The sequence below is a fragment of the Pleurodeles waltl genome, chromosome 12 (assembly GCF_031143425.1).
Source record: "Pleurodeles waltl isolate 20211129_DDA chromosome 12, aPleWal1.hap1.20221129, whole genome shotgun sequence".
Lineage (NCBI taxonomy): Eukaryota > Metazoa > Chordata > Amphibia > Caudata > Salamandridae > Pleurodeles > Pleurodeles waltl.
In genome coordinates this window covers 72159255-72185825 of record NC_090451.1, presented here as the reverse complement: position 1 = coordinate 72185825, position 26571 = coordinate 72159255, and the positions used below count along the sequence as shown (strand labels likewise).

The following is a 26571-nucleotide window of genomic DNA, read 5'->3' as shown; positions in this document are numbered from 1 at the left end:
GAACCACACCAATGTTGCAAAAATAAAGGGTACTTTATTCCAACACTTTCTAAACTGAAATTGCAATATCTCCCTTTGAAGATATTACATACAATTATACACATAAAATAACCAACAAAAATAGCATTGAATATACAGGGCCCTAGGAGGGTCAAACCATATTCTAAAAAAATGGCATGTGAAAGTAGAACTCCAACCAAGGTAAGTGTGGTGGTTAGATAGGGGCTGGTGCCAGTTAGAAACACCAAAGGTAAGTACAGTAGGTAACCCCAGCAACCAGAAGTAAGTCAGTTACTTACCCAGTTGTCCCATAGGCTAACACAGAATCGCACTGGTTGGAGATTGTGGAATTTAAGGCCCTTCCCAGCGGACTCCAAGGAAAACAGCAGGCAAAAGGATGGATGTAGAGTGCACCTACCCTAGGATACCCAGAAGACAGGAGTACCTACACCAGGAACCCAGATGCAGCGTCGAGAAGAAACACTCTCAGAAGACTGTAGATTCCTTGGATTGCCACCTGCTGTCACGACCCAGGGACCAGGCCGGTAGAACCCAAGGACGGATTCTGAACATGGAGGATTTGCAAAGGAAGGGCACACAGTCCAGCACCCTTGAAGGTGCCCAGGTGGTGCAGGTGGCAATGCCCATCCTCCTGAGGGTGAAGTTTCTGCAAGATGGTGGAAGTCGTCCAGCTATGGGGTCCAGGAGCTGCAGAAGATCCCACGAGTAGCCTACTAGCTGTCTCTCAGATTGCAGGAGAGTTGGTGACCAGCCAGGGCACCAACAAGTACTGGCAAATGCAAACTGGAGCTGAAGAAGTTTACAACATTTTGGGGACCAGCAAGGTCCAAGACACTACCCAGGAGGGGAAGTCGGGGCTGGCCCTCAGCACGCAGGAAGGCCAGCAGAAGTCGATGGAGCCCTCACGAGTGACCCAGAGGTGCTGGACACAGGGAATCAAAGGCAGGCCTTACCAGCCCAGCAAAACAGAAGTCCTATGTTGCAGGAATTGCAGGACAGAAGCTGATCTTCAGGTTGCAGAGTGCTTGGAGCTGGGGCTACTTGGAGGCTAAAGAGCTCTTTGGAGGAAGAGTCACCAAGTCTTGGCAAATGCAACAGTCGTGGTGCACAGGGGAGCCAGTCCAGTGGCAGGAGCAAGGGCCTGCAGTCTCCCAACTTGGATTGACGACGAGCAGGACTCTGAAGAAGCCACAGACTCACAACCTGTGTTGCAGGATCTTCGGATGTCCAGAGACAGCAGACCCGACCAACCGGTCAACTATGCCTTGAAGTGCCTGCGGATGCAGGGGAGTGACCCCTTCATTCCAAGGGAGATTCCAAGGGAGATTCCTTCTTGCTTCCTGGTGCAAACCGAGTCCTTGTGACTCTGGAGGATGCACATCCTTGGATGTTGCAGAATTTTTGCAGGATCCGGAGAAACAATGTTGTAATAGGAGCCTTCCCACCAGGAGCAGGTGTTTTCAGTTCCGAAGCAGACCAGCGGCGGTTCCAGAGCCCAGGAGCAGAATGTCTTAGAGAGAGTTCCTTGGTGGGTCTTGCTCGACAAATCTGAGGATCCACGCCCGAGAGAGCCCTTAAGTAACCCTAAAAGGAGGTTGGTCACTCTCTGAAGTGACCCACCTATCTGAGGGAGGGAGGGATGGGTGGTTGCAGGGACGTCATCTACCTGGTCTAACCAGTCAGATGCTTCCAGGGACCTCTGCCCAACTTACTTCCAAGATGGCAGAATCAAGTGGCCACCTGTCAGAGCTCTGTGCACCTCCACAGGGGAGGAGCTGGACAGGGAGGTGGTCACTCCCCTGTTCTTTGTGTAGTTTCATGACAGAGAGGAAACCGGGGGGTTCCTGAACTGGTACGAACTGGATTATGCAAAGAGGGCACCAAATGTGCCAGTCAAAGCCGTCTGGTGGTGCTCAGTGTCTGCCCCACACCTCTCCCTTGCAGGAAATCCTTTGTTCTGCCTCACTGGCCTGAGCCAGGCTCACCAGCAGAAGGGCAGAACACTGTCTGGGGTCAGCAGCAGAGCAGGCTGGCAGCTGGATCCCATAAGGCTGTACAGGCAGAACTGGGGGCTCCTCTAAGGAACCCCCAGAGTACATGCTGCTGTCATGCAACTAACACTGGAATCTGTGTAGTTGTATGATTCCAACATGTTTGATACCAACCATTCCTTGATTAGGAGAAGCCATTATGTAGTTGGACCACTTGTGTTGACCAGTATCCTCTACATACCTTAAAATGGCTTACCTGCACTTAGAGTCCTGGGGTCTTTAGGGGCACCCTGCTCATGCAGGGGTACCCTCACACAAAGGGACATGCACTCTGCCCTTGGGCTGAAGAGCCTTCCTGAGGGGTGAGTTACAGTGGCAAAGGGTATAAGTGAAGCGTTATCTGTGGTGAAAGGGAGCATGCACCATTTCATTCAGGCTGCGATGGCAGGCCTGCAGACAGTTTGCATGGCTCCTATGTGTGGCATAATGCATGCTGCAGCCCATTGGGGGGAGAGGGGGCCCTGGTGTACCAGTGCCCTAGGTACCTAGGTGCCATATACTAGGGACTTACATAGGTGCACCAGTATGCCAATTGTAGGTGTATAAAGTTTATCAGCAACCAAATTTAAAGGAGAGAGCACCGTCGTAGAGGTCCTGGTTAGCACGATCCCAGTGTACTACAGTAAACACAGTGACATCGGGTAAAAAGTGGGGGTAACTATGCTAGAAAGATGGAACCTTCCTTCAGTCACTTTCGCATTCCATTTTCTTAGTAAATGGCCTTCCCCCTCACCACCACCCATAGGGCCCTGTACATTTCATTCTATTTCTGCTGGTTATTTTGTGTATATATTGTGTGTAGAAATCTCCAAAGGGAGAGATATCAATGCTAGTCTAGTAGTAGTGCTTTATTTTTTTGCAACACTTGTGTGGTTCTTTCATGTGAGTGAGTTACTGTCTGATTACTGTATTCTTGCAGGTGCTTTACATTCCTCCTGGATAAGCTTTAGCTGCTCGCCTCAGCCACCCCTAGAGATTTTGCTTTATGGACCCCTACTCACTATCACTAAGGGTTGCCTGGACTCATCCTACGGTGCCACACCATAGGTTTACACTGTAAACTGAGCCAGCCTCCTACACCGCCAACTATCAGGAGGGTATTAGCAGGGCTGCAACATAGCGTCTGGTAGCACTCCATAAAGAACATATAGAGAAGGATTTTCTGTTCAAAACCCTTTCCACAACATAAAGGGCAACACAATGTCTCGCTATGTTCAAGGGTATGCTAAGACATACTGTCGATATTTTTAAACGCTCTGCACAAGCCTATATTATCACTCCCAGGGGAGATACAAAATATAAGGCCTCACCATTTTACCTTATTTATATCAGTGGGCAAATTGCCCGGAAGAGGGGTAATTTCCAGATGGCCAGTGATGCTCCTCCTCCAGATAAGGAGAGTATGTTTAATGATGCTTCTAGCAAAAAGAGGTTGCAGGGCAGTCCGCCAACCTCTGGCGTATTGCTAATACCATGGGGTTGTTAGCCAGATAGGATTAGGCCCCGTAGGAAGGTTGGTCTGGTGTGTGGTGGACACCTATGGTGTTTGCACCCTTATCCCAGGTCCAGGCAACCCCTATTAGTTAGCGAACACTGTCTAGGAAGCCAGGGCTCTCTAGTGGTAGCTGTGGTGAGCAGCCAGGACTTATCTAAGAGGCATGTAAAGCTCTTGCAATGGCACAGCAGTCACACAGCAACTTATCTCACATGAAAGGAACCACACGCTGTTGCAAAAATAAAGGTCCTTTATTTCAGTAACACTGAACTAGGATGATATAGGCAGACCCAAATGGAGGTAAGTATACACTATATATACAGGGTAAGTACTAGGAATTTGCATAGAAAAACAACACGCATTGGTAAGAATTGGCAGAAAATAGCTAGGGCCCTATAGCAGGGGGCCAAACCATATACTAAAATAGCAGAATGTGAAGTTAGATCCCCGCACAATGATGTGGAGTAGTTAGTAGGGAGCTGGGAGAACTCAGAACCCCAAGAGGTGAGTACCTACATGACCCCCAGAGACTAGGAGATCAGAGGTAAGTTATCTGGTCTTCCCATAGGTTCACAAGGAGACTTGGAAAAGGAAGTTTGGAAGAACAGGACCAGTCCAGTGGAGCCCAACTGTGGACCCTGGATGAAGAGGACCTGCAAAAGAAGGGGACAGAGTCCAGTCCACTCAAGAGTGTCCAGGTGGGGGCAGAAGCCACTGCCCTCCCTCCTGTGGTAGAAGATCGGGGTCGATGGTGGAAGATGGTCAGCTGCCGAGCCCAGGAGCTGCTGAGAAGTCCCTAAAGTCAGGCAGACGCTGTCCAACGCCGTTTGCCAGTTTCAGATGGGTCGATGGTCAGTACTCCTCCTAACCCAATACTAATGCCAGTATTGGTGGCATGATTCTATGCACTCTGGGGACTCCTTAGAGGACCCACCAGTATTGCCCCTACCAGTCTTCTAGGGTTTGTGAGCAGTCCACACTGCTGCCACCCCACAGACAGGTTTCTGCCATCCTGCTGCTTGACCAGCTCAAGCAGAGGAAGGCAGAGCAAAGGATTTCCTTTGGGAGAGGGAGGCAACATTGTAGGTTGCTGGCCTAGTGTGTGGTAGGTACCTAAGGTACTTACACCTTATACCAGGTTCAGGTGTCCCCTATTAGTGTAGTGTAGGCAGTATCTTGAAGCCAGGCTCTCTAGAGGTAGCTGTGGATGAGCAGCCAAGGCTTACCTAAGAGACATGCAAAGCTCATGCAATACCACTGTAGTCACACAGCAGTTACACACATGAAAGAAAACACTCAGTTACAAAAAATAAAGGTATCTTTTTTAGTGACAAAATTACCAAAGAGTACTAGAGGCAATCCTCCAATAGGAGGTAACACACTAGATTTGTATACTACCAATTACAAATAGGCATAGAAAACAGTGCAAATAGCAATAAACTGTAGTGACCCTAGGGGGAGCCCAAACCGTATCCTAAAAAAATTGAATGCGAATACAGGACCCCCGCCTAGGTAAGTGGAATGTGTAGAGGGGAGCTGGGGGAACTAGGAAACCCCCAAGGTAAGTACCACAGTGCACCCCAGCGACCAAGAAGATTGGAGTAAGTTACTGGATTTTCCACAAACCACCCAAAAGGACTAAAAAGAAGATATTGCAACACCCAGACAAGACTGCAAGAAACCAGCAGTGGATTCCTGAAGAGTGAGACCTGTGGAAGAAGGGGATGAAGTCCAGAAGTGTCCAGTGGGGGCAGGAGCCACTACCCATCAGTCTGCGTTGCAGGAGTTGGTCGATGGTAGGACGAGCACGGTCAGCAATGCAGTCCTGGAGCCGGATAAGAGTTCCTGAAGGATGCAGTCGACTTCCCATGCCGGATGGAAGATTGCAGTTGGTTAGTGGTGTGGAAAAACCACCAACAAGCCTTGGCAAAGGCAGAAGTCACGATGAAACAAAAGTGAACCAGCCGGGGACCAGCAAGGTCCAGGATGAGTCAACCGGTGGGGGAAGGGTGGGGGGGTAGGGGGGCTGGGGGGGTTGTTATGGTAGTCCTGGGGGGACCCTCAGCAAGGCAGAGACTCCACAGGAGACCCACTGGAAGAGGAACCAGGAGCTGCAGAGGAGCCTACGCAGCACAACCGGGGAAGGGTCCCACACCACAGGAGAAGCACGCAGAGGGCTGTGCGTGGCAGGAATGAGTGCTGGTGGCTGGGGCTACACGGAGCCTGAAGATCCCTTGGAGATGCCAACAAGCCTTGGTAGCTGCAAGAGACATGGTGCACAGGGGTACTGTCCTGCATGGGAAGGCAAGGGCTTACCTTTACCAAAGTTGGACAACTGGTAGAGAGGACCAAGGGGACCACTCCAGACCACCACCTGTGATGCAGGATCCACGCAGCTCAGGATGAGAGGAGATCTGCACAGCTGGTCGTCGTTGCAGTTGGTGCCTGCAGAGGAGTGACTCCTTCACTCCAAGGGAGATTCCTTCTTCCTTCTCATGCAGACTGAAGACTTGCTGTCCTCCGAGGATGCACAGCTGGGGAAATGTTGCAGAAGCTGGAAGGAGACGTGGAAACAATGTTGCAAGCAGAGTCTTTGTCGTGGATGCAGATTGTTGGTTCCTGGAGGGTCCAGTCGCGGTTCCAGCGGCTAGAAGTCAAAGTAGAGGTTGCAGAGGAGTCCTGCTGGAATCTTGGAAGCCGAATCTGAGGACCCACCCAAGAGAGAGAGAGACCCTAAATAGCCCTGAAAGGCGGATTGATCACATCGCCAGGTGACCACCTATCAGGAGGGGGCTCTGACGTCACCTACCTGACCTGGCCACCTTGGATTCAAAATTGCAGTATCAATGGACCCTCTGGAGGAGCTCTGGGCACCACCCCTGGGGTGGTGATGGACAGGAGAGTGGTCACTCCACTTTCTCCCACAAAGCAACAGATGGCTCAGTCGATGGGGGTTCTACTTGCAAACTGTCTCTCTGAGTCACAAAAAGATAACTGCAGAAACCTATTGGGACAGTTCTCTGAACTGTTCTCCCTGACACCTGGCCAGACTACAAGGTGTGAACACTATTGACACAGGTGACAGCTTGCCTGTTAAAAGCAAGATCTAGAGGCAGCCTGATCATGTCGGAGTGCATCAAATCTGAAATCCAGAAGATGCTAGACCTAGGAGTCGTTGAGCCTTCAGACAACCCCTGGGATAATCCTGTAGTGGTTGTCCTAAACCCCCACTCTCAGAATGGCAAAAGAGAAATTAGGATTTGTGTAGACTACAGAGGTCTCAATAATGTTACTAAAACGGATGATCATCCTATCCCTAGGGCAGATGAGCTCATAGATACACTGGCTTCTGCCAAGTATCTGAGCACCTTTGACTGGTCTGCTTACTACAGGCAGATCAAGTTGTTAGAGGATGCCAAACCCTAAACTGCATTCTCTACTCCTAGTGGGCACTATCACTTTATTGTAATGCCCTTTGGACTAAATAATGCACCTGCCACATTCCAAAGGCTGGTGAATAAAGTTCTCCAATGCCTGGAAAGCTTCAGTGCAGCTTATCTAGATGGTATAGCTGTCTTTAGCTCCACCTGGGAGGATCACCTGGTCCACCTTGGGAATTTATGGAGGCCCTGCAGAACACAGGCCTCACTATCAAGGCCTCAAAGTGCCAGATAGGGCAGGGAAAATTGGTTTATTTGAGCCACCTAGTAGGTGGAGGCCAGATCCAACCACTGCAGAGAAAATCCAGACCATTCTGGATTGGACTGCCCCTGTCACTAAGACCCAAATCAGAGCCTTCCTAGTCCTGATTGAGTATTACAGGAAATTCATTAAGAACTATGGCTCCATTGTAGCCCCTCTAAATGACCTCACCTCTAAAAGGATGTCCAAGAAAGTTTTGTGGACAGCTAGCTGCCAAAAATCTTTTGATGATGTTAAACAGGCCATGTGCTCTGCTCTTATATTAAGATCCCCTGACTACAAGCAATTTATGGTGCAGACAGATGCTTCTGAGGTAGGGAATAGGGGCAGTACTATCTGAACTAAATGAGTCACAGATCGTAAAGAAACCACCTCAGAAGTCAGCTGTATATAAAACTCAAAAGGCAGGAAAGAACAGGAAACCCACAGTCTGGGTCTTGGGACACAAGTGGTGCCGCAGCTTAGAAGGCAGATCTTCAGAATATTGTTAAACTCCTCTTCCTTGTTTGTAGGCTGAATTGTTAATTGAGATCTGCTTACGGCTTCTGATATTCACCGTTAATATTGTGTTTTAATTTCTGTGCCTTTGCCCCCTTCAGTCTTTCTTCAGTGTTGCACAGCTGTCTAAATTATTGAAACTAGTGACAGATGGTGCAGTCATTAACCATGGGTCATGAAGTTGCTTCTCAAAACTCTGCTGTTAAATTACAGGAAGTCCACTTACTGGATTCCCCCTTTTTCCATTAACCATCTTCCTGTGTTCCCTTTCTTTTATTTAACCCCCATTCTTCTTGTGAAAAGGTCTTTGATGGGCAATTTTCATAAACAAAATGGTCTTATTTGTATTTTTTTATTCCAATGTGGAAACTTGTAGGTACTCTTAAATCTATTTTAATATAAACTTCCATCTTAAGTATGTTTTTGTTGCTTATGAAAGCATTATGCACTCTCTCTATCCTTTCTTACTCAGTCTATCCACCCCCTTACTTCTCATTCCTGTTAAATTGCTTTAAACTCTACACGCCAGCAGGGAAAGAAACTAGTCTAGATTAAAAATAAAAAAAGGGTGAGTTTTCAAAGTGTACATATTCAACTAAACGGTTTCTGCCAAAGATTGTCTTTCTAGGGCTTACTTTTGATTCTCTTTCAGTATGGGTGTTCTTTTCCAGCTTTTGTGACCATTTTATCCCACTAAACTTAATTTCAGTATGATTGTCGCAAACCTTGTATGTCCTTTTTTTTTTTTGCTTGACTGAAGATAAAAACTATTAAATCAGACGACTGAACGAAGGAAGGTCTGGCAGTCAGAATGCCTCAGGTAGATTAATAGCATGCTTTGCTACATGACATACAAATTTGCTTGACACTATTGCAGTTGTATTGCTTAGAGCTCCCACAGAGTGGTCTAACTAGAACTGCCACACGAACACCAGTCAAAAGCTCCCTGCATTGGCCCATTGTTGCATTTTATCAGTTTTAAAGTACTAAAGGACATTTTTCCCAAGATTCTTTACAAATACAAACATATTAGCTACTGTTTTATTTTTTCACTGCAAGCACATAAATGATAAATGGATGAGCAAGCTGTATGTTTGGGAAAGACCTATTATGTGGGGGCTTATCAAGAAATTACAGTGGTTTAATAGCCAGCGTATTGCTAATTGTCACGTATGTTCTTGCTTCCTAATCAGTGGCTTTCCTTGTTTATCTTGTTGACTTTTTTTATCCATCCCCTGGAGCATAGCCTTTTTAGCATGTTCTTGAATGGCTGACTTGTATCCTTCACCTGGTTACTTTTGAGGAGCTATCTTTCATTTTTGGTTAAGCACTTTTTTTCTTGTGCGCTTTTAGTTTTGTTACCTCATTCCGCCCACTCCCTGTGGCTTCCTCCCACCCTCTATTACTTTAATATAGTTAATTATTTTTGGAGCTCCTGGCGGCTAGTGTTAGCGGTCTGGCCACTTCCCAGTGTATTAAGCACTTAAAGTGCTACAAAAAATGTATTTTTTTATTTAATGACCAGAGAGGTGTTCACTACCTTGGAATGGTAAATAAAAAAATATATCAAAGGAAATATTGCCCATGTCATGAATCCAGTGCATGCATGATTGGTGTTACATGCAGGCATACGTAAACACACATGCTTTTGTCATCGCATGTGCCAGCATCATGATACGATCACGGGCAGGGGCTATGTCAACGTGACTTTAGTTATATTTTTTATATTTTTTTCCATGATGGTGCACAGCATCGCTAAAAGTGTTTTTTTTAATTCAAGTGTTTTGGTGCACACCTAAATGGTTACACAAATCACACCTGGGATTATCATCAAAACTCTTGTTTTAGTTCCACCTACCTTAGTAGCTGATAGAACTCATATTCTCGTCAAGTGTACATAGTTTTACCTTTATTTGACCATTGTCTTCCAGGAGATGAATAAATTGCTTACTATCTCTCTCCAAGTACCGACTAAATTCATAGTTCGATGGCATCTGTCGCTGTAGATACGCATGTTTTGCATAGCTCGCCATTTGGTGTTGGGCCGGAGTGTTACAAGTTGTTTTTCTTCGAAGAAGTCTTTCGAGTCACGGACCGAGTGACTCCTCCTTTTGTCTCCATTGCACATGGGTGTCGACTCCATCTTCGATTGTTTTTTTTTCCGCCATCGGGTTCGGACGTGTTCCTGTCGCTCCGAGTTTCGGAACAGAAAGATAGCTAATTTCGGAAGATTTTCGTCGGTATTGTTGCGTTCGGGATCGGCGTAGTTAGATTCAACACCGCGTCTAAGATCGAAGAGCTCCGGTGCCCTTCGGGGTAATTTTTTCGATCCCCCGTCGGGGCCTGGTCGGCCCGACCGCGTGCAGAAGAACGCCGATGGAACAGACCCCGTTCCGTTTCTGTCCCAAATGCCACAATAAATAACCCTATACAGACCAACACTTGGTCTGCAACCTGTGTCTGTCACCTGAGCACACTGAAGACACCTGCGAGGCCTGTCGTGCGTTCCGGTCCCGAAAAACACTCCGAGACCGCCGAGCCAGAAGACTTCAGATGGCGTCCGCGCCGACAGCCCACCGGGAGTTCGAGGAACAACAAGAGGAGGGAACCTTTTCGATCCAAGAATCGGACTCCGAAGGATTCGATGATACACAAACCGTGAGTAAGACGTCGAAAACCACTCAGAAGAAGATTTACAAGGCCCATGGGACGCCACTGCCACCAGGCCATGGCTCGACCCATAAATTCGGTGACCGACCGTCGGCACCGAAAAAGGCCCAAACAGTGCCGAGATCGTCCGACTCCGGTCGAGACACCGGCATGCAGCCTTCTCGGGACCGAGAAAGTGCTGGAGACAAGCATCGACACCGAGATACCGGTGTAGACACGGCTCGACGCCGAGACAGCGGCACCGAAGAAGATCGACGCCGAGAGGTTTCGGCCCCGAAAAAGAAAAAAGTCACCTCGGAGCCGAAAAAAGATGCAGACAGGGTTTTGGTGCCAAAACAAACTGCAACCGACCCAGTTTCAGGCTCTTATACAGAAGAGCACTCGCTAACCTCCCAAATGCAAAAGCATAGGTTTGAGGAAGAGCTACACTCAACTGATGTAGACCATACGCAAAAGCGTATTTTCATACAGCAGGGGACAGGAAAAATAAGCACCCTTCCCCCTATTAGAAGAAAGAGAAGATTGGAGTTCCAAACTGAACAAACACCACAAACAAAAGTGGTGAAAAAAGATACCCCACCACCCTCTCCTCCACCTGTGATTAACGTCTCACCAGCACAAACTCCATCACATTCCCCAGCTCACACCACCATGAGCCAGGGTGACCAAGATCAAGACGCATGGGACTTATACGACGCCCCAGTGTCAGATAACAGTCCGGAGGCATACCCTACGAAGCCATCTCCACCAGAGGACAGCACTGCGTATTCTCAAGTGGTGGCTAGAGCAGCACAATTTCACAATGTAAGCCTCCACTCAGAACAGGTCGAGGATGACTTTTTATTCAACACACTCTCCTCCACCCACAGCTCCTACCAAAGCCTGCCTATGCTCCCTGGTATGCTCCGGCACGCAAAAGAAATCTTTAAGGAGCCGGTCAAAAGTAGGGCAATCACACCAAGAGTGGAAAAAAAGTATAAGGCGCCTCCTACAGACCCGGCTTTCATCACTACACAGCTGCCACCAGCTCTGTTGTTGTAGGAGCAGCTAGGAAAAGGGCCAACTCCCACACATCTGGAGATGCACCACCCCCAGATAAAGAAAGCCGCAAGTTCGCAGCTGGTAAGAGAGTCGCAGCACAAGCTGCAAACCAGTGGCGCATCGCTAACTCCCAGGCACTACTTGCGTGCTATGACAGAGCCCATTGGGATGAGATGCAACATCTCATTGACCATCTGCCCAAGGACCTACAAAATAGGGCAAAACAAGTGGTTGAGGAGGGACAGACCATTTCCAACAACCAAATCCGCTCCTCCATGGACGCTGCAGATACAGCTGCACGGACAATTAATACATCTGTAACTATCAGAAGGCATGCATGGCTCCGAACGTCTGGATTTAAACCAGAGATTCAGCAAGCAGTTCTCAATATGCCTTTTAACGAAAAAGAACTGTTCGGTCCAGAAGTGGACACAGCGATTGAGAAACTCAAAAAAGACACGGACACTGCTAAAGCCATGGGCGCACTCTACTCCCCGCAGAGCAGAGGGAATTACAGCACATTCCGTAAAACACCCTTTAGAGGGGGGTTTCGGGGTCAGAGCACACAAGCCAGCACCTCACAGGCAACACCGTCCAGTTACCAGGGACAGTACAGAGGAGGTTTTCGGGGACAATATAGAGGAGGGCAATTCCCTAGGAATAGAGGAAAATTTCAAAGCCCCAAAACCCCTACTACTAAGCAGTGACTCACATGTCACTCATCCCCTCCACACAACACCAGTGGGGGGAAGAATAAGTCATTATTACAAAGCATGGGAGGAAATCACTACAGACACTTGGGTTCTAGCAATTATCCAACATGGTTATTGCATAGAATTTCTACAATTCCCTCCAAACATACCACCAAAAGCACAAAATTTGACAAAACATCATTCCAATCTCCTGGAGATAGAAGGGCAGGCACTATTGCAAAAGAATGCAATCGAATTAGTGCCAAACACACAAATAAACACAGGAGTTTACTCACTGTACTTTCTGATACCAAAGAAGGACAAAACGCTGAGACCAATCCTAGACCTCAGAATAGTGAACACATTCATCAAATCAGACCATTTTCACATGGTCACACTACAAGAAGTATTACCATTGCTAAAACTACACAACTACATGTCAACTTTAGACCTCAAGGACGCGTATTTCCATATACCAATACACCCATCGCACAGGAAATACCTAAGGTTTGTATTCAAAGGAATACATTACCAATTCAAGGTACTGCCTTTCGGATTAACAACCGCACCAAGAGTCTTTACCAAATGTCTAGCGGTAGTCGCTGCACACATCAGAAGGCAGCAAATACATGTGTTCCCATATCTAGACGACTGGCTAATCAAGGCCCATTCGTTAATAGAGTGCTCAAATCACACAAATCAGATCATACAAACCCTCTTCAAACTAGGGTTCACCGTCAACTTCACAAAATCCAACATTCTGCCGTGCAAGGTACAACAATACCTAGGAGCCATAATAGACACAACAAAAGGAGTAGCCACTCCAAGTCCCCAAAGAATTCAAAATTTAAACACCATCATACAACGCATGTATCCAACACAAAAGATACAAGCAAAGATGGTATTACAACTCCTAGGCATGATGTCTTCATGCATAGCCATTGTCCCAAACGCAAGACTGCACATGAGGCCCTTACAACAGTGCCTAGCATCACAGTGGTCTCAAGCACAGGGTCATCTTCTAGATCTGGTGTTAATAGACCGCCAAACTTACCTCTCGCTTCTGTGGTGGAACAACATAAATTTAAACAAAGGGCGGCCTTTCCAAGACCCAGTGCCACAATACGTAATAACAACAGATGCTTCCATGACAGGGTGGGGAGCACACCTCGATCAACACAGAATACAAGGACAATGGAACGTACATCAAACAAAACTGCATATAAATCACCTAGAACTTCTAGCAGTTTTTCAAGCACTAAAAGCTTTCCAACCAATAATAGTTCACAAATACATTCTCGTCAAGACAGACAACATGACAACAATGTATTATCTAAACAAGCAAGGGGGGACGCACTCCACGCAGTTAAGCCTGCTAGCACAAAAAATTTGGCGTTGGGCAATTCACAACCAAATTCGCCTAATAGCACAATTTATACCAGGGATCCAAAATCAACTCGCAGACAATCTCTCTCGAGATCACCAACAGGTCCACGAATGGGAAATTCACCCCCAAATTCTGAACACCTATTTCAAACTCTGGGGAACACCTCAGATAGACTTGTTTGCGACGAAGGAGAACGCAAAATGCCAAAACTTCGCATCCAGATACCCACACAAACAGTCCCAAGGCAATGCCCTATGGATGAACTGGTCAGGGATATTTGCTTACGCTTTTCCTCCTCTCCCTCTCCTTCCTTACCTGGTAAACAAACTCAGTCAAAACAAACTCAAACTCATATTAATAGCACCAACTTGGGCAAGGCAACCCTGGTACACAACGCTGCTAGACCTATCAGTAGTACCCTGCATCAAATTGCCCAACAGGCCAGATCTGTTGACACAACACAACCAAAAGATCAGACACCCAGATCCAGCATCGCTGAATCTAGCAATCTGGCTCCTGAAATCCTAGAATTCGGGCACTTACAACTTACCCAAGAATGTATGGAAGTCATAAAGCAAGCCAGAAGGCCATCCACCAGGCACTGCTATGCAAGTAAATGGAAGAGGTTTGTTTGCTACTGCCATATTAATCAAATACAACCATTACACACAACTCCAGAACATGTAGTGGGTTACTTGCTTCACTTACAAAAATCTAACCTGGCTTTCTCTTCCATTAAAATACACCTTGCAGCAATATCTGCATACCTGCAGGCTACCTATTCAACTTCCCTATATAAGATACCAGTCATTAAAGCATTCATGGAGGGCCTTAGGAGAATTATACCACCAAGAACACCACCTGTTCCTTCATGGAACCTAAATGTTGTCCTAACTAGACTTATGGGTCCACCTTTTGAACCCATGCACTCCTGCGAAATACAGTTTCTAACCTGGAAGGTTGCATTTCTCATCGCCATTACTTCCCTAAGAAGAGTAAGCGAGATTCAGGCGTTTACAATACAAGAACCTTTTATACAACTACACAAGAATAAGGTCGTCCTAAGGACTAATCCTAAATTTTTGCCAAAGGTTATTTCACCGTTCCATCTAAATCAAACAGTGGAACTTCCAGTGTTCTTTCCACAGCCAGATACCGTAGCTGAAAGGGCACTACATACATTAGATGTCAAAAGAGCATTAATGTATTACATTGACAGAACAAAGAACATCAGAAAGACTAAACAACTATTTATTGCATTTCAAAAACCTCATGCAGGAAACCCAATATCAAAACAAGGTATAGCCAGATGGATAGTTAAATGCATCCAAATCTGCTACCTTAAAGCTAAACGACAGCTGCCCATTACACCAAGGGCACACTCAACCAGAAAGAAAGGTGCTACCATGGCCTTTCTAGGAAACATCCCAATGCAAGAAATATGTAAGGCAGCCACATGGTCTACGCCTCACACATTCACCAAGCACTACTGTGTAGACGTGTTATCCGCACAACAAGCCACAGTAGGTCAAGCCGTATTAAGAACATTATTTCAAACTACTTCAACTCCTACAGGCTGAGCCAACGCTTTTGGGGAGATAACTGCTTACTAGTCTATGCAAAACATGCGTATCTACAGCGACAGATGCCATCGAACTGAAAATGTCACTTACCCAGTGTACATCTGTTCGTGGCATCAGTCGCTGTAGATTCGCATGTGCCCACCCGCCTCCCCGGGAGCCTGTAGCAGTTTGGAAGTTACCTTCAACTATTTGTATATGTATCATCTCAACCTTAAATAGGTACATACTTAGTCACTCCATTGCATGGGCACTATTACTACAATTCAACTCCTACCTCACCCTCTGCGGGGAAAAACAATCGAAGATGGAGTCGACGCCCATGCGCAATGGAGACAAAAGGAGGAGTCACTCGGTCCCGTGACTCGAAAGACTTCTTCGAAGAAAAACAACTTGTAACACTCCGGCCCAACACCAGATGGCGAGCTATGCAAAACATGCGAATCTACAGCGACTGATGCCACGAACAGATGTACACTGGGTAAGTGACATTTTCATTACTATGCTTCTCATCGAATATACCGTATAAGCATGTCCAGGTATATTTGTAGCAATTGTGATTTCAAGACTGACACTTAACACAACTCCCCAACCCAACATCTACCCCCTCAAGTATGAATCAACAAATGTGCTGCTCCAAACACTATTTATTTGTTTTTCCATCAGCAGGTTTTCAGTTGCAAATTCATTAAATTGCCACCAAACGAAGAATGTGAAACACTGTTAAAACCATTAATTTTGTAGTTCATACATTATATGTCTTTAAGATCTTTCAGAAAAAGGCAGGCTAGGCCAATAATTCCCCTAGTGCCTGGTTCTCTAGAGCAGGATAGTGACCTGTTGCCGACTCATTGAAAAGGTGATGAAAGGTTCAAATCATAACTGTTGATTCCATTGGAAATTTCCTGAAGGAAAATCTAGCTCCTTACTCCCCACTACTGGTAGTAACTAAGAATGCATATTCGGTGTTCTTGCCACACTATTACGATCTCCCTTTCTTCCATTCCATAATCCCTCTTCCTACCACCTTTAAGAAAGGAATAGGTTAGGATTTCATGCAGTTTTCAGGATGACTAAGAAAGATCTCACGATCGAGAAAAAAGAATTACCGTTCTGCACCAGTTTGTTGTCATAGACATTTTAATTACATTGAAAAAAAAGTCCCTCCTCCTGGTAAAGTCACTCGACCCTTTGTTAATTTTGTCTTTTTGGCTGAAATTCTCTTAGCACTTGATGAACATCTGGGTGTTGGACTATAAAGAATGTATTTTCTTTGGAAGCAAAGAGAATGCTTATATGAGGTTTAACATCATGTGTGAAGGTGTTACACTTAATGGAACTAAAGCAATTTGTGTTTCAACAGAAATGAACCTAAGCACAATAGACATGAAGAAAAATAATCTTTGTAATTGACATCTCTAAGGAAATGGTCTTATTTTATCTAACTACAAACTTCATATCTTAGACATCCTTTTCCGTCTTCTTTTTATGGTGTGACTCTTTTCCTTCACAGGTCTACCCCTCCAGCAGCTCAGGTGATGACTACAGTCGGGATCCTGCTGGGTATGCGTCCTCTAAACCACCTAGTACAGTGTACCCTGGAGCCTTCTACATGCCAGGTCAGTTTCTTGGAGTGCTTCTTTAGCATCAGTTATGTTCCAGCAGTGCTGCACTGTCTGGTTGTAAGAATATGATGCACTATCCTTTTCCGTTATTGTGCTCTGAAATTGGTCTGGATTCATCAGAAGTTTCCCTCGTTTGTTGTGAAAATGACCTCTTTCCTAAACGTGTTCATCATACATTCTTTTAAATCTGTTGTGCACTGTCACCTGCTCAGCCATCTGCTCTGGCTTAGTATGCCATTGTAAATTAGTGCTTTTTTAAGGTAATTCAGGTGTGCTCCCATTTGTTGACTGTGGTGTGATTGTACTTTGCAAAATAAGATCAGTTGTGGACGCACTGGCTATGTGTAAGAACCAGGCCAGTTGACCTGTTCAATGCGCCTGCAGCTTTATTGGAAGAGTTTTCCTGTCATAGGAACTACTTAAACAGAAGAGTCCCCCTCTACGTCAACGTCCAGCTCACATACGAGGCTGATCACAAAATGTATTTCTTCCCCAGCCGCTTATCAGGAATAGTCTGGGTTTTCCCACTTGATCCTCCGGTGTCCTCAGGGCATCGTTAAACATTTTCTAGATCTACATGCTTTTAACAATTCAACCTTAAAGAGGTTGGATCTGGAAGTTCGTTTTGTAAACTTTTTCTATAGTGAATTGGCATTGACATAGGTGGAGCCTCAGTATAACATCAACCGTATGCCCCAACTCCCCTGCAAGTGCTCACACTTACATTCTTTTTTTTTCGATGTTGGGTGTGGAAGTGCCTTGCGAGATCCTCCTCATACTTTGTCAATATCTGTCAGACATTGAAAGAATCACAAAGCTGTTGATGGGTGACAGATCCATGCTGGATTAAGGTTTTCTGGGGTTTTATTTTTGGATGGGATGGTTATTCAGCACTGGATCTCCAAGTTTCTTCCACAACATTTTTGATTGAGGACGTTCTTTAAATTTTTCCTAAATTGTCATAGGACGTTTGCCCTAAATGACGAGCATCCTATATGCATGTCCTGCCCAAGAGAAGTTTGTAAGATGATTATTTTGTATTCTTACTGCTGTTTATGGTGTACACGTATGGCGTGGCACCCTATACTGAGTCAGGGGCAACCTTTAGTGATAGTGAGTAGGTGTCCAGATAGCAGAAGCTCTCTAGGGGTAGCTGAGGCGAGCAGCTAAAGCTTATCCAGGAGGATGGTAAAGCACTTGCAATACCACAGTAGTCAGACAGTAACTCACAAGAGAAAACACAAGGGCTGCCAAAATAATGGATACTTAATTACAGCACTACTACTAGACTAGCATTGGTATATCTCCCTTTGGAGATATCTACACAAAGTATATACCCTAAATAGATAGCAGAAATAGCATAAAAATACACAGGGCCCTATGGGAGGGCCAAATCATATACTAAAAAAGTGGAATGTGAAACAGTGACCCCAACCAAGGTAAGTGTGGTGGCTAGCTAGGGACAGTTAGAAACACCAGAGGTAAGTACAGTAGGTGACCTCAGTGACCAGGAGTAACGTCATTACCCACCTAGTTGTTCCATAGACTGACACAGAGAGTAGTGGTTGGAGTTTATGGAATTCAGGACCCTTTCCAGTGGACCCCGCGGAAACTAGCAGACAAGAGGACTGGACCTTCTCACTCAAAATCAAGAACAAATAAGACATCCAGACCCCTCAAGTCACTCAACTTTGCAATATGGCTTGTGAAGTCAGAGTTTGGTTACATAGGATTGCCTGTGGAATGCATGGACATTTTGAGGGAAGCTCTTAGACCCACAACTAGAGCATGTTATCCTTCAAAATGGAAGCTTTTGTTTTCTACTTCCAGCCCAAACACATTGACCCCATTAAAGCAACTTTTTTATTTGCTCCATGTTGGAAGGAACACTTTTTGACATTGTAAGCCCCCACGTTTTGCCTGGTTTCTGATGGGGCTTTGACTGTTAGTACACTGGGTCCCTGCTAAACAGGTCCCCAGTGCCAGATCTCCTTCCCCAAAGCTGCCCAATTGTTTTGTACAATTGGCAAACTCTTAAGCTACTACTGTAAGTCCCTAGTAAATGGTACTCCTCATACCTAGGGCCTGGGGTACTAAGGAAGGCCTCTAAGGGGTGCAGCACCAATTGTTCCACCCTCAAGGACCCCTCACCTAATCCACACAGTGCTGCCATTGCAGACTGCATGTGTTGGTGCAGGCTAAATTGAAAACACGACCTGTCACACAGCGCTGTGTGCCAGGTCCCCCATCAGTGCATGTGCCTGGTGTAAGTTATCCCTAAAGCTGGGTGTATCCAGGCACATGTGAGGGCATATATGCATGAGCAGATATACCCCTGCTGTGTCTCTTTCGATTCTGAGACATAGTAAGTGCACATGGAAGCCATTTTAAATGCATGTGCTGGATACTATTCATTACTAGTTTCCCAGCTACATGATGGCTTCTCTGAATCCTGGAATGTTTGGTATCAAACATCTCAGAATAATAAACCCTCTTTGGCCCCAGTGATGGATTTTCTAATAAATGTATGCAGAGGGCACCTTAGAGGTGCCCCCTGAAAACCTACCCGACCACTGGTGTCTTCACTGACTGGTACAAACCAATGCAGCTACCCTAGAACGTGTTCTGACCACTTGAGGTGACGGCCAGCGCTCTTGAAGGCCCAGAACAAAGGCCTGCTCTGGGCAGAGGTGAAAACACCTCACCAGAGCAGGATGGACATTCCAGGGCAGAGAGCTTCGAAAGGCCTTCTGCCTTTAAAATGCAAACCAGGTCTCTCCAGATGGAGATGACCGACCCCCTCCCATCCTGTCCCCACTTTTTGCAGCAGCACAGGTGGGATAATTTGTTTAATTATGGGGAGTTGCCCACTTTATGCTAGTCCCACCCCTAAGGTGGATGAGCTGAAGTGGACACTACGTTGCAAATTCCTCCATCTTGCTTGAAAGGAATTAGGCCACTAGGGTTAAGGTTGTTCCCACTTCCCCATCGGAAGTGGCCATAAGAAGGGTGTAGTCACCCTAAAGGTGGGCAACCCATTGGCTACCGCCTGGCACTCTCAGTAATACCCCTAAATTGAGTATTTAGGTGGCACCCCTGAGCCCTAGAACTCAGATCCTGACTACCTACAAAGAAGAGTTGACCCCTCAGAAGAAGAGGAAGAAGCACCAGCTGACCTGGTTCCAGCCCTTCTGGCCTGCCTGCTAATATCACTGTACTCTGCGCAGAGACTCGCCCTGTAGCTTCAAGAAACCCAGGAAGACTGCCTGCCTTCTAAAAAGACTCTGGCTCCTGTGAGCAGCGAACTGGCTCAGCCACAATGTATCCAACAAGGACTCTGCAGCCTGGAAACCCCACACCTGAAGTGACCTCTGCACCTGAAGACCTCAATGCGGTGAGAAGCCCACCAACAGTGCCAGCAAGGCTTCCCAGCTGTCCTGAGCCAGAATCTTCCCGAGTGTCACCTTCTTGGACTCAACCAAGTCACCTGCAGCCTCTGCATGCAGGCCCCCTCTCCCGCAGCCTGGTGGTGCGAGAAAACCTAAAACTTACAGCAACCACTGCACCTGTGACCCCTGTCCCCAGGTGAGGTGGGTCACTGGTGTCAACGATGTCCCCCACTTCCTTAGAGCTGAAGTCTGCCATGAGTCCAACCCTGCCGGACTCCCCCACGACCCTGTAGCCTCAACTCACAGGACTTCCTGACTGTGAATTTTCCCAGATGAGAAAACCCGACACCAAAAGACATACCTGCATCCGTCTCCTCTGGGCACAAGAGAGGACCAAAGGTGCACCTTCATTTCCGAGCCACACAAGTCTACTTCCTACATGTATATTGTCCCCACTGGCTTTCAAGCTAAAGCCTGCAGCCTGTTTGTCACTGGGCAATCTCATAGGTAACCATTGGGCACCCGATGCCTTGATGCACCTCTGCACCCGGCTGCCCTGTGTGACCTTTTGGTGTGGTTCTGATCAGTGCACAGCACTTCCCTTAACTCCCTGAGATTAACTTCATAAGTTGTTGTTAACACTGTTTGCTGAACATTGTTTTTCCTCCTTAGGATAACATTGAGAGAACTTTGAAAATTGCACTGTGTATTTGTGAAACTGCAAAGTATTTGTTTGAAAGTCTACTTACCTGGTTATGTAGTTCTTGGGTTTGAAACTTGCATAAAAATAATTTATTTTTCTAAATTGGTCTCAGATTTATTCTGATCTAGTTATTGCCTCGGAGTACAACAAATGCGTATCACTAACCTCTGATAAGACTAACTGCTTGTCCACACTACCACAAATAGAGCAATAGTCCTATCTACTTTTGCCTTTGCAATACCAATTGGGGATCCACTGTACTCTCTGCACAGAGTACTTAATTGTAGTGTTCTATATAGAGAGCCAGCTTCCTACACTCCACTTACAAAAAGCAAATTTAGCTTACACTTCCATTTGCCTGCATCTCGCAGCTACAGCTGCATATCGAACAGACAACATAGTTCTTTGTTCTTGAATCCCGGTCATTAAGTCTTTCAATGAAGGCCTTAAAAAGGTAATGCCTCCTGTACAATCTTAGGACCTCAATATTGTGCTTACCAGGCTCATGGCCCCTCCTTTTGGAGCCTCTTCATTCATGTCCTCTTCAATACCTTTCTTGGAAGGTGGCTTTTGCAGTCGCCATCACATCACTCAGGTGTGTCAGTGAGCTCCAGGCCCTAACCTTGGAAAAACCTTTCTTCCAAATTCATAGCCACAAGGTGGCCCTTTGCACAAAGCCAAAGTTCCTTCCTAAAGTGATTTCACAATTCCATATAAATCAATCCATTGAGCTACCTGTCTTTTTTTTTTCTGCAGCCCCACTCTGTTGCGGAAAGAGCTCTCCACTGTTTGGATGTTAAAAGAGCACTCATGTTTTACATTGACAGAACCAAAGAGTTCAGGAAAACTAAACCGCTCCTTGTAGCCTTTTCACTACCTCATAAGGACAGTCCAATATCCAAAAACGGTGTAACTAGATATAGTTAAATGTATACAGACTTGCTATGCCAAAGCAAAGAGACAGTTACTGGTTTCTCCTAGAGTGCATTCTACTAGGAAAAGGTGGCACTATGGCTTTCCTTCATAATATCCCTATAGCTGACATTTATAAGGCGGCTTCATGGTCTACACCACATACATTCACAAAACATTACTATGTGGATGAACTAGCACGCCAGCAAGCCAACGTAGGTCAAGCAGTGCTACAAATACTTTTTCAGTCAACTGCAACTCCCACAGGCTAGCCATCGCTTTCATGGAGGATCTGCTTTACAGTTCATGCAGAGCATGTGTATCTACAGCCACACATGCCATTAAATGGAAAATGTTACATTTAATGGAATGTGTGGTTGTAGATACACATGCTCTGCTTACTTCGGCGATCTAGTGTTGGGTCTGGAAGGTTGCAAGTTGCTTTTGTTTGAAAAGTCTTTCAAGTCGTGAGGTAGAGTGCTGGCTATGTGCATGGTCCTCGACTCCATCATCAGATTGTTTTCTTCCACTGTCTGGTCCGGTCATGTTTTCTTGGAGCTCCAGTTCGAGACCGTATTGCGTCTCTTCCATCCGGAAAAACCTCTCCAGCCCTGTCGGTTTTGTTGTTGATAGAGTTTCTCTTTATCCCTTTGCGTTTCGGGATTGGAAGAAATCTTTGTTGTATCCGTTCGTTGCCCTTTGGACGGACATTTTTTCCATTCTACACCTCAGAAACGTAAAGGCATCACTTCCATCAGGCTTTCATTCTCCAAGGTGTAGAATGGAAAGATGCCCACCAAAGGACCTAGAACTGATACAACAAAAATTTCTTCCGATCTGTTTCACTTCAAATTCCCTCGGACCGATCAACATCAGGTCTGTAACCTCGGCTTAAGGTATAGAGAAGAATACTATGAAGCCTGATGTTCTGGTTGGAAAAGACTCTGCAAGACACAGTGGCCCATTGACGAGAAATGCTGAGGCAAGAAGTTAAGGAAATGTCCAACATCTTTGGTATCCAAGACACCATGTCGAACACAGAACAAGAGCATGACATCTGAGAGGCTTCCGCTGCTGAAGAGTAGGCGGTTTCCATTCAGGACTCACTCGGAGGCTGAAATGACTCTCAAATGCAGAAAAACCCTCCAGGTCAACAAACCGTGATTAAACAGCCCCCTGCTCTGCCCAATAAAACTCACCAGTTTGGAAGCAAAGGTGATAGAGCCACCACTGCCTTCTGGCCATGGCAGGCAATGAAAGACTTTTTCAGATGCCCTGCCCTCAGGCTCTGGACCGAAACCTAAACCGAAGGTAACCACTTCCATCCCGAGCTGAATACTATTGGCTCCGGTGCCAAAACTGTCAAAACCTTCTACATCCCACTTGGCACCCACTGTTTTGACATTTGAGTGCCTGCCTCAGCTCCGACAACTTCGGCACAAAAAATTAAAAGCGTTTCGGCTCTGAAAAAACTCAAACCCACAATCTTGGAGCCAAAAACACCAGCAGAAGCAATTCTTCCAAAAATTAAGCAGCAGCTCAAAGTTAAGCAGTCACAGCTTCATATCCAGCCATAAACTTGGGAGCGTTCTGGTTAAAACTTCTATTTCCATCCCCTCCAAGCGACAGCTCACGTTTGAGAAGCCTTAGAAACACCTATGCCTCCAATTAAACACAGGATAATGGACAAGGAATTGGAAGTGTTTCAACCACCTCTGCCTACGTCTCCTGCACCAACCACTCCACCAACACTGCAGACTCCTTCTCCACATCATTCTCCGGGTGACCCTTTAGATATTTCTCCGGAAGGCTCACCTCATTCTTTCCAGGATAATAAAGACACTAGGGATAACAGAGTACACTTTCAGGCCGACATAGACCCTTGGTCTCAGTATGATGTAGACCTATACACTGATACAGATAGAGGCTTACCCAGCTAGAGCTTCACCCCCTGATGACACCACTTCTTTTCAAGAACTAGTGGAGAGGGCAGCTACATACCACCAGGTACACATTAATAAGGATCCTATAGAGGATGATTTTTTTTTATTTGAGACCCTAACTGCCTCCCATAAGTCCACGCAGTACCTCCCCATGGTCAAGGACATGTTGAGACATGCTGATGATATATTTCAAGACCTGGCTAGAGCCCATATTATTACCCCAAGAGTGGAGAAAAAATACAAGGCTTCTCCCTCAGACCCCATCTACATGAAGGGTCCGATTCCAGCAGACTCTTGAGTTGTGTCAAATGCTATCGAGTTAATTCCCAAGCTGCTTAAGATGCTCCACCTCCTGATACGGAGAGTAAACTCATTGATGACTCAGGCAAGTGTGTGGCTGCTCAAGCAGCAAATCATTGGCTTATTGCCACTACTCAGGGATTCCTAGCAAGATACGATTGTGCCCATTGGGACGAAATGGAGCAGTTACTCCAGTGCCTACTATAGGAGCATAGGAAAAGAGGGGAAGAAATTGTTAGCGAGGGACAATTATTTTTCTGCAGTTCCACACGCTGTGCTTTGGACTCTGCTGATACAGCAACCAGAGGATCCGTGCCAGTGTCCTTTTACGCTGGTATGTGTGGCTGCGTATTTCCGGATTCATACAAGAGGTACAGCAAACAATATTAAATGTACCATTCAATAAAGAACATCATTTCAGTCCGTAAGTAGATTAGACGTTAGAAAAGATGAAAGGACAAGGAGGTGGCAAATTCCATTGGAGCGCCCAAACTTCCTTCTTGTGGTGCTTTTTGTAGGCCGCAATACAAGCCAACCTCTAAATCTTCAGGTGAAACAACATCATACAGTAGAGGTCAGCCACACACAACCTCACACATAGGATTTTACAGGGGTTCATAGAGGGGAGACAACTACAGGGGTAGAGGTAAAACACTCTCCCTTCGATCCTCTGCCACTGTCTCTAAACAGTGACTCACTCCAGCTTCCCTCTTATTACCAAACTCCAGTAGGAGGGCGCCTTCAGTTGTTTCTCCAAAATTGGCAACAAATTACAACCTATCAACGAATGTTGGATATTATCCAGCATAGTTACTGTCTGGAGCTCAGTTCCACACCTTGAAACATCCCACTTTGCTGTCACAAACTTTCACAGGATCACATCACTCTCCTCATACAGGAAGTACAGGGTTGACTAGCAAAAGGGGTAATAGAACCAGTTCCTATTCAACGTCAAGGAACCAGAATGTATTCTCTTTACTTTCTCATACCGAGGAAAAATGGGTCTCTAAGACCACCTTAGATCTCAGACCTTTAAACCATTAAATTACATCAGAACATTTTCATATGGTCATACTCCAAGATGTGTTCTCCTTGCTACAACAGGGTGACTTTCCATCAACACTAGATCTAAAATATGCCTATTTCCATATTCCTATGCACCCAGCCCACTGCAAGTATCTCATATTTATCATAAAAGGGCAACAGTCAGATCAAGGTTCTCCAATTTGGAGTCACCATGGCACCAAGAGTGTTCATAAAATGCCTAGCGGTGATAGCAGCTCACCTTCGTAGACAGAAAATTCAAGTGTATCTATACCTAGATGACTGGCTGATCAAAGCCATCTCTCTCACACAATGTCTCACCCACATTCAAGCCACATTAGACTGGCTTCACAAATTAGGGTTGTAAAGAAATGGCTCCCTGTTGCAGTTACCCCCCACTTTTTGCCTGATACTGATGCTGACTTGACTGAGAAGTGTGCTGGGACCCTGCTAACCAGGCCCCAGCACCAGTGTTCTTTCACCTAAAATGTACTTTTGATTCCACAATTGGCACACCCTGGCATCCAGATAAGTCCCTTGTAACTGGTACCTCTGGTACCAAGGGCCCTGATGCCAGGGAAGGTCTCTAAGGGCTACAGCATGTATTATGCCACCCTAGAGACCCCTCACTCAGCACAGACACACTGCTTACCAGCTTGTGTGTGCTAGTGAGAACAAAATGAGTAAGTCGACATGGCACTCCCCTCAGGGTGCCATGCCAGCCTCTCACTGCCTATGCAGTATAGGTAAGACACCCCTCTAGCAGGCCTTACAGCCCTAAGGCAGGGTGCACTATACCATAGGTGAGGGTACCAGTGCATGAGCACTGTACCCCTACAGTGTCTAAGCAAAACCTTAGACATTGTAAGTGCAGGGTAGCCATAAGAGTATATGGTCTGGGAGTCTGTTTTACATGAACTCCACAGCACCATAATGGCTACACTGAAAACTGGGAAGTTTGGTATCAAACTTCTCAGCACAATAAATGCACACTGATGCCAGTGTACATTTTATTGTAAAATACACCACAGAGGGCACCTTAGAGGTGCTCCCTGAAACTTAACCGACTATCTGTGTAGGCTGACTGGTTCCAGCAGCCTGCCACACTAGAGACCTGTTGCTGGCCCCATGGGGAGAGTGCCTTTGTCACTCTGAGGCCAGTAACAAAGCCTGCACTGGGTGGAGATGCTAACACCTCCCCCAGGCAGGAGCTGTAACACCTGGCGGTGAGCCTCAAAGGCTCACCCCTTTGTCACAGCACAGCAGGGCACTCCAGCTTAGTGGAGTTGCCCGCCCCCTCCGGCCACGGCCCCCACTTTTGGGGGCAAGGCTGGAGGGAACAAAGAAAGCAACAAGGAGGAGTCACTGACCAGTCAGGACAGCCCCTAAGGTGTCCTGAGCTGAAGTGACTCTAACTTTGAGAAATCCTCCATCTTGCAGATGGAGGATTCCCCCAATAGGATTAGGGATGTGCCCCCCTCCCCTTGGGAGGAGGCACAAAGAGGGTGTACCCACCCT

At 46.2% G+C, this 26571-nt stretch overlaps 1 protein-coding gene across 8 annotated transcripts in view; it reads left to right on the top strand.

Annotated features, from left to right (window-relative positions):
* TCF3 (transcription factor 3) overlaps positions 1-26571 on the top strand; it is an 861587-nt gene that overhangs the window by 420942 nt on the left and 414074 nt on the right. For all 8 annotated transcript variants that reach the window (XM_069216217.1, XM_069216218.1, XM_069216223.1 and 5 more), the window contains exon 9: positions 16651-16756. In XM_069216217.1, coding sequence (XP_069072318.1) covers positions 16651-16756 — 106 coding nt within the window. The remainder of the gene's footprint in view (positions 1-16650; positions 16757-26571) is intronic.